An 8,814-nucleotide genomic window follows, 5' to 3' on the forward strand; every position below is an offset into this window, starting at 1 on the left:
CGTATGCTTCTCAAAGACCCTTTGACCGTGCACTTTAGCGATCACAAGGCAGTGATTGTGGCCGTCAGGTACAACGATAACACAAACAGGAGCTGATGAATAAATGATTACGTTCACACTCTCGTCATTAATTACGCCATTACTCGCAACACACTCATCGGTGCACCCAATGCATTCGCATTTCTGCACGATTCCCTTCGGGGAGTTGCGGGGGAATTTTTTTGGAGGGGGGGGGGGGGGGGCAGATGGAAGCAATTCATTACGTTTACGGCGCAAAGGAAATATGCACCGCAGATGAAACGTGTAAAACCTACGACGGCATTTTTATTGTAACCTCGCGCGCGTGGTGTGCGTGATAAGAAGAAAGAAAGAGAAGACGCAGATTGGAACACTGAAAGGCCGCCTCATTTCTCCGCGTCTTCTGAGGCGCGGCAATATTTGTCTCGGCGCCCCCGAAACACTGCAGACAGGTGAACCAGTCAAGTCAGTCACCATGCAGTACGTTATCCCAGCGGGTTTGAACGCCATCGACGTGGAAACAAGCGAATACTTCGACAGCGCCGAGGTTTATGGTCACGGCAACGTCCAGAGGGGCGTCCTCTTCTTCACCGCCCTGAGCATGTGGGTGCTTCACTGCCACACGCTCACCTTCCCGCTCATCTCGGCCGAAGTGGACCACTGGTGCAGACCGCCAGGACACCTGAATGTGTCGACGGCCGAGTGGAAGGAGTGGGGCATCCCTCGGGCGGCCGACGGTCAGTACAGCCGGTGCAGCGCCTACGCGAACCTGCTCGACACCAACGACTCACGGGTCGTGCCGTGCGACGAGTGGGACTACGACGCCGAGTTCGCTCCCACCTCGATCGTCAGCCACTGGAACCTGGTGTGCGGGAGAGCCTGGCGCATCGTGCTGCTGAACGCACTGACCATGGCCGGGGCGTTGGGCTTCCTGGCGTTGTCGGGGTTCGTGGTGGACCGCACGGGCCGCAAACCGGTGGCCCTGGCCTCCGCCTCGCTGCTCATAATCTCCACGCTCGGAAGCGGCTTTGCCACCACCTACTACATGTACGTGTGCACCAAGTTCCTCGTCTCCGGCTCCAGCAGCTCGCTCTTCGTGGCGTCTTCCGTGCTGCTGTTTGAAATTTCCACGCACCAGAAGCGGGTCGTCCAGCACGGCCTCTCCGTCGCCGTGGGCCTAACGCTCGGCGACGCCTCCTTCGCCGCCATCGGCCAGCTGACGCACGCCGCGTGGATGGTGCGCCAGCTGCTCATGGTTGCCCCCACGGGCCTGGTGCCCGTCGGCTACCTCCTGCTCGCGGAGTCCCCGCGCTGGCTCATTGCCAAGCGGCGGCTGAAGAACGCCGAATCGGTCATGAACACCATGGCCAGGGCCAACGGCTTCCGGCCGCTCGGCCCCTGCGTACTCGTGGCCAAGACGGAAGAGAAGCTCCGCTTCATGTCGGGCACGGAGGAGCGGGCAAAGCTCAGCACAAACGTCTTGCGACGCCGCGCGCTGGTGAGCTTCAGCGCAACCTTCTCCATAATGTTCGCCTACTACGCGCTTCTGGTGGCCTCGGCGGCGCGGAAGGTGACAGTGTGGGCGCAGAACGTCCCCTTGGTGACCAACCTGTTCGTCGCCGTCGCCATGCTGCCCGTCTTCAACAGGTCGTCACGCAAGCGGCTGCTGATCACCGCCTTCGCCTGCACGGGAACTTCGTGCAGCCTCCTGGGCATCGCGTTCTCCAGCGGTCGGTCGCTGCAGTCGCTCGCGCACACGGTCATCCTGGTCGCCGCCGAAACCACCTGCTTCGTGACCGCGGTCTTCAACTTGGTGTACTTCACCGAGGCTTTCCCCGCGCCCGTGCGAGGAACGGTCGCGAGCCTGTCGTTCGCGTTCGGCCGCTTGGGAGGTGTGCTCGCCGCCCCATTATCGGGTCTGCGCTCCAAGGGTCGCGAGGATCTTTTCTTCGCACTGGTGTCGGTACTCGTGTACGGAGTGGCCTGGCTGTTGTACCACATGCCCATTGACGTCAGTGTCGAGACGACACGGATCTCCAGCCCGGAGAGTCGATCAAGCGGCGTACATCGCACACCGACCGCCGGTACTACTTACAGCAAACGTGAACTCCTCGAAGAAATGGTGAAGACGCTCGAACGACCCCCGTCGCGCATTCTGAATAAGCGCAAGTCGCTGGCGCAGATCACTGGGTGTTGCGACGAGACGTTGTTGACGAGAAGCTTACGAAGATCAAGGAAGGGTTACGACGTGACGTCACCGCCACGCGATGACAGAAGTGTAAGAAGGCTCAGCGGGAGGTCGACGCAGGCTGAAGAGCAGTTAACAAGAAGTCCTAGACAGTACAACGACGCGACGTCGCCGCCAAGCGAGTTTCAAACCGAGAGAAGTGCGAGACAGTTCAGCGGCGAGATGTCGGCGCACAGGGAGCTGGCATCAGAAAGGAGTTCAAGAAGGTTCAGCAACGAAGTGTCGTCTCCAGACGAAGCGCAGTTGCCAAAAAGAGGCCTTACCGGCGCGGCGTCGCTGCCAGATGAGGTGCGAGCGAAAATGAGTTTAAGCAAGTCTAAAAGGAAAAGTGGTCGCCATACAATGAAACCTCGGCAAGAAGCAGCAAAAGGTCCCGGAAAGGAAAGTGAATTCCGAGCGGGAAATAGGGGCCATAATCCCGCTTGAAGTATGAATGTTTTCTTTTGCTTGGAAAGTATTTATAGACATTTGGAAGCTCTACGACGTAACTAGGGGGTAATATACATATACGTTTGCGAAATATATTGTTTAATATTTCTGTAATTGCGTGTGCTTTCTGGGCTCCGTGTTAACTGCCCGTATTACTTAGTGCTGTGTACTCCGTATATATCCCGATGCGAGATCATCTGTAACAAGACGGTGAAAGAGCGTCTATATATCTTACACAGTTATAAGCCAAACACCATTTTTTTGCGGAGATAATATATCCTAACATTGTCCTTTACGCTTTTCAGTCCTTTTTACTAGAGTCCGACAACTTCTAGCGTTTTTAATATACCCATGAGCAAGTCAAATAGGGCGTTGTAGTTGCTTTATTGATTTTGTGTACTGTAGCTTAGTCAGCTTCTACCTTAACCGACTGTGCGGCCATGTAAACTTTAAGTTGCTTTCCTGCAAAGGGGGGAGGTGGTCCGAGGGCGGAGGGCGGTTTAGTTGTCTACGGGTTAGGCTGGTGTTCCAGCGTGTCTTGTCTTCAACCGCAAAGTATTTACCCGACGTTTCCGCGCTTAATGCCAACATAAGGAAGGCCTTTGTGGCCGGTCGCATGACCTGCTTCGTACTTGAATTGCAGGAAACGCGTCGCCTTTGAAGAGTACCGCCTGCATTCAAGGCTAGCGAACTGTCTGTCTGCAACTCCCCGATTTTTATGTAGTACCTGACTAACGTCGTTTAGCGTTTTGCAAAATAAATGCAATGATTGACTGCATCGACATTCCTGCGGTGTAGCTTCTTATGTTTGCTTTTGAATTCGAACCTGTAATGACGAGTTATTCCGCAGAAAATGGCACGAGTTGGTCGACCGCTGATATTGTACAAGGCTAAGACACGGCGAAATCCGTCCCCTATAGCTTACCACCCGGAACACATTGGCACGGTATATTTTCCGAAGTGATGACGTGCCATGGCGCCTTCAGCCTCTCCCAGCGGCGACGTCTACGTTCTCGCACCTTTCTAAGAGCGCATATGCGCTTGGGTTGCCGAAGGAAAGCTTTCTTGTTTCACAAATTTACGTCCGACAGCTATGCAACATTCGTGGTAGGTACCAGACGGTGAGATGTAATAACTGTGACCGCTACTGCGTTACATTCTGATCCAGCGGAAGGAAACTGCGGAAGGAGGAGTTTTCAGCGATAGTTTGGTGTGCCCCCCCCCCTCCCCCCGTTCTCTACGTTCCTTCGCCACCCCCCTCTCGTGGCAAGCGAGCGGTCACTATAACAAGCTTGGCAGGCCCAAGGGAGGTTTATAGGGACGGTGGGGAAATTGACATGCCCGCCTATGTAGGGCATCAAGAAAATTAAAAAGAGCGCAAAGGACGAGGACACAGAAACACAGTAGACGGGACGCGCGTCCCGTCTACTGTGTTTCTTTGTCCTCGTCCTTTGCGCTCTTTTTAATTTTCTTGAAGCCATGAACCAACTCGCCCAACAATCCATTTTACTATGTAGGGCAGTCGGAAACAGCGCCGACGCTGAGACCGGGAGCGCGACGACCACCTTTTCACAGTTTGATGCCACCTCTTCCCCACCGGCTATGCAAGGTACGGAGGCACAGAAACCAAAGCGCTACAGCTGAAATATGCGCTTGAATTTCGCCCCAATATATTCAGAGTGAGAGAGAAACCTAGCTTTCAGCGGGGCTCTTTAAGAAAATTTCCCCGCATTTCCCCGAGGGGAAGAATGTGAAAGTGCGAATGCACGAGTTGAATTTGCGCGGTTCGGTAATGTTCGCGAAAGAGAGATCACACACACACACACACACAACTACAAAGAAAGAAAGATGCATTTATTCACAGACACCTATTTGTGTTGTCGTTGTACTTGATTGCTAGAGCGGATCTGAGCTTTGAAATTTCGTGTCAGTACTCCTTTAAGCGGGTGCATTAGCCCTTCTAACGCCCGATTCCTGGCCAATCCCCCACGTGGGTATGTGCCATGCACAGACACCTATTTGTGTTGTCGTTGTACTTGATTGCTAGAACGGATCTCAGCTTTGAAATTTCGTGTCAGTACTCCTTTAAGCGGGTGCATTAGCCCTTCTCACGCCCGATTCCTGGCCAATCCCCCACGTGGGTATGTGCCATGTCAGCGGCCAGGCAGCGCGCGCCCATCTCCCCCCGTTGCCAAGGAAGACGAGGAGATTCCTGGCCAATCCCCCACGTGGGTATGTGCCATCTCCCCCCGTTGCCAAGGAAGACGAGGAGCGCGCGCACCCGCAGCTGTTGCTATGTGGATGGACGGCGGTCAACGGAATTCAGGGTCGCTTATAAAGTGCATTCGCACTTAAATGGCTATCGCATTGAGAAATTTAGTTGGTATTCACCCGACACCGTAAACATATTTTGACCACATATTACCGGTTCGAACGACAGCACTTCCCTCCTCCACATCCTAAACTCTCAAAAGAAGAATCCCTACTTCGCCGACTGCAGAGCAATACCTTACCTCACCCAGTCCGCCTCCATTGCACGTTTCCAACGCAATTTCCGGCCGACCGCAAGTTCTGCTCACAACCCAGTACTCTTCCTCACATCATATAAGAGTGCAAGCACATCCCCAACCTCCTCCCTGTTCCACCCCCCTTCCCATCCTGAGCTGTGGGAGAACCTAGTGCCCAGCAGCGATCTGGACGTCCAGACACTTTTGGCCTCCAGAGCGAAGGCTGCCTGGAATAAGGAACCGTGGCTTCCTGCAATAAGGAACCACTCCCACTTCACCGGCTCAATAAAATGTTTTAAATGCAGAGCATTTCAGTAACTCACGATGTCACCCGCATTGGCGTCCGTAGTCCGCACCGTCCCCTCCCTACTATATAAAAAATAAGAGACAGCGTGCAAATGTGCGCTTGCGATGCGCAAGCTGTCATCGTCCCGAGCTTTCAGAATCCTCATGAGTGCTTGGACAGCTCGCCTGCTAAAGTAAGGCCTTCACAACACCATCCGAACTAATCGAATCCGAAACACGTCCGAACTTATCCAAAGTAATGCTTTAACTGACACATGCGGCCAGAGAACTCAGTTGGAACTTCAGTGGACTCCCCAGAACCAGATCTAGCGCCGAATACGAGGCTGTGTATATAAATCTTGACCATCCCTATGCGTCCCGAACGTACCGCAGAGGAAAAGACAGACCGTGGCCGAATCCCAAGATAAACTGCAGCGCCACGACGAAGGGGCGGAGCATACGGACGCAGCAAGCTGCAAACAGAAGAGAGCAATGGTGGCATTGGTGGTGACGATGAGAGGAAAATGCTTACCAGTGCAACCATTCTTAGAACCGCCACTCAAGAAGCTGAAGAAGTGGCCACAGCGCTGGCTATAACACAAACCAAGGCCATGACGATCGTTTCCGGCTCGCAGCAGCCATGCAGAAAATTTTTTGTGTAATCGGTGACTCCCTCAGCGCACCGCATCCTGACTGCAAATGCCCCAAAGTAAAAGGCCATTATATTTCGGAGCACGGCACACTCCTCCCTCGTGGGCAGCGAATCCTCCGACGCGACGGCCTGCGCACTCGAAAACTAGGACGCGGAAGGAGAACCCGACTGCACACCTACTGTGTCTTACCGTAACATCACCCAGCACTACGGGCTAGAACGTACAATCTATTCCGACACCACACCCGCAATTAAGTAAAGAGAAAATACGGCTAACACTTCGCTTTGATTTTATTTATTTCGAATACTGTTAGCCCTTGCTGGCTGTTACAAGACTTCGCTTATTACTAACCAACACGTTCCCTCTCCAGGTCCGAGTCCACCTGCAGTTCCCTAACCAGCATTCACCGCAATGCAAGTTCTGAGGGCATTCAGGCTCCGTCTACCACAGTCTGTGTAAAATAAGAGCAGAGACGAAGTGTTGCGACGTCCTGGTGATACGGTGGTGGTTCTATTTACAATAGGGCAATGCTTGAAAGACGAAGAAGCTCGGGCTAGAGCTGCTCACGCGAATACGGGTACCGATGGTGGTGATGTCATCAGTGCAGCGATGATGATGATCCATAAAGTTTCAACAGTCTGGGAATGAGTGAGTGAGTGAGGGAAAAATATTAAAAGTACGCGAGGCCCTTTTGTAAACCAGTTTCCTGTATCCACCGCATTGTCGAGAGCCAAGCAGACTAACGTCGGACAAAGTGCGCGTCAATGTCAAGTGGATCGTTCCGGCGGTAGGTTTTGTGAATCTCGGTATAAATGTATCCACAAACTATTTTAGAAAACCTCCCCCTGCAGTGTGCGGAGACGTCACAAAATTCACTGCCCTTCCAGTATGGGAAGAAGGATTACCAGTGGAACTGGGCGCAGACAAAAAAAATATTGTTTCCCAAAGAATGAAAACAACCTAAATAAATCATTTGTACAAGTGCGGCACGCACAGACACAGCTGGCTGGCGCCGCATCTTTTCAAAGTGCTAAGAGTTGTGCCGCGCCTCCGCCAGATGGCGCCACGGGTCCCGCGACCGAGAGAAGACGCAGTGAAACATCCCCCTCGCGAGGGGCACGATCAAATGCAGAGCATTTCCGGGGGCGCACGACGTGAAGTAGTTTGCGTTACGTTAATGTTGTTGCACTTGTGGCAACTGCTGACGAGAGAGCGCTCGTCAGCAGTAATTTGAATGAGTCAACGATATAAGTCGCGTTCGTAGCGTCCCATTCTGTGTCGGCTTTGTGGCGAAGTGGGTAGAGCACCATGTACATTGCGTTCCGCCCGCAGGGTCGAGGAATCGAAACCGGGCGCCGGATAGTATTTATTTATATAGTAGGGAGGGGACGGTGCGGACTACGGACGTCAACGCTGGTGACATCGTGAATTACTGAAATGCTCTGCATTTAAAAAATACTATCCGGCGCCCGGTTTCGATCCCTCGACCCTGCGGGCGGAACGCAATGTACATGGTGCTCTACCCACTTCGCCACAAAGCCGACACAGAATGGGACGCTACGAACGCGCCTTATATCGTTGACTCATTCAAATTACTGCTGACGAGCGCTCTCTCGTCAGCAGTTGCCACAAGTGCAACAACATTAACGTAACGCAAACTACTTCACGTCGTGCGCCCCCGGAAATGCTCTGCATTTGATCGTGCCCCTCGCGAGGGGGATGTTTCACTGCGTCTTCTCTCGGTCGCGGGACCCGTGGCGCCATCTGGCGGAGGCGCGGCACAACTCTTAGCACTTTGAAAAGATGCGGCGCCAGCCAGCTGTGTCTGTGCGTGCCGCACTTGTACAAATGATTTATTTAGGTTGTTTTCATTCTTTGGGAAACAATAATTTTTTTGTCTGCGCCCAGTTCCACTGGTAATCCTTCTTCCCATACTGGAAGGGCAGTGAATTTTGTGACGTCTCCGCACACTGCAGGGGGAGGTTTTCTAAAATAGTTTGTGGATACATTTATACCGAGATTCACAAAACCTACCGCCGGAACGATCCACTTGACATTGACGCGCACATTGTCCGACGTTAGTCTGCTTGGCTCTCGACAATGCGGTGGATACAGGAAACTGGTTTACAAAAGGGCCTCGCGTACTTTTAATATTTTTCGCTCACTCACTCACTCATTCCCAGACTGTTGAAACTTTATGGATCATCATCATCGCTGCACTGATGACATCACCATCATCGGTACCCGTATTCGCGTGAGCAGCTCTAGCCCGAGCTTCTTCGTCTTTCAAGCATTGCCGTATTGTAAATAGAACCACCACCGTATCGCCAGGACGTCGCAACACTTCGTCTCTGCTCTTATTTTACACAGACTGTGGTGGACTGAGCCTGAATGCCCTCAGAACTTGCATTGCGGTGAATGCTGGTTAGGGAACTGCAGGTGGACTCGGACATGGAGAGGGAACGTGTTGGTTAGTAATAAGCGAAGTCTTGTAACAGCCCGCAAGGGCTAACAGTATTCGAAATAAATAAAATCAAAGCGAAGTGTTAGTCGTATATTCTCTATACCTAATCGCGGGTGTGGTGGCGGAATAGATTGCACGTTCTAGCCCGTAGTGCTGGGTGATGTTACGGTAAGACACAGTAGGTGTGGGGTCGGGTTCTCCTTCCGCGTC

General features: G+C 52.8%; 1 protein-coding gene across 1 annotated transcript; it reads left to right on the forward strand.

The window, feature by feature from the left end:
• The first annotated feature begins 493 nt into the window (after positions 1–493).
• Positions 494–7,391, forward strand: LOC144172479 (solute carrier family 22 member 7-like). The gene is made up of 3 exons (XM_077701174.1): positions 494–2,208; positions 3,101–3,137; positions 7,350–7,391. The coding sequence occupies exons 1-3, from the start codon at positions 494–496 to the stop codon at positions 7,389–7,391; spliced, it is 1,794 nt and encodes a 597-aa protein (XP_077557300.1).
• Positions 7,392–8,814: the final 1,423 nt, after the last annotated feature.

This window comes from Haemaphysalis longicornis, unplaced genomic scaffold, assembly GCF_048455015.1.
Source record: "Haemaphysalis longicornis isolate Haplotype H1 unplaced genomic scaffold, Haemaphysalis longicornis Haplotype H1 scaffold_226, whole genome shotgun sequence".
Classification (NCBI taxonomy): Eukaryota; Metazoa; Arthropoda; class Arachnida; order Ixodida; family Ixodidae; genus Haemaphysalis; species Haemaphysalis longicornis.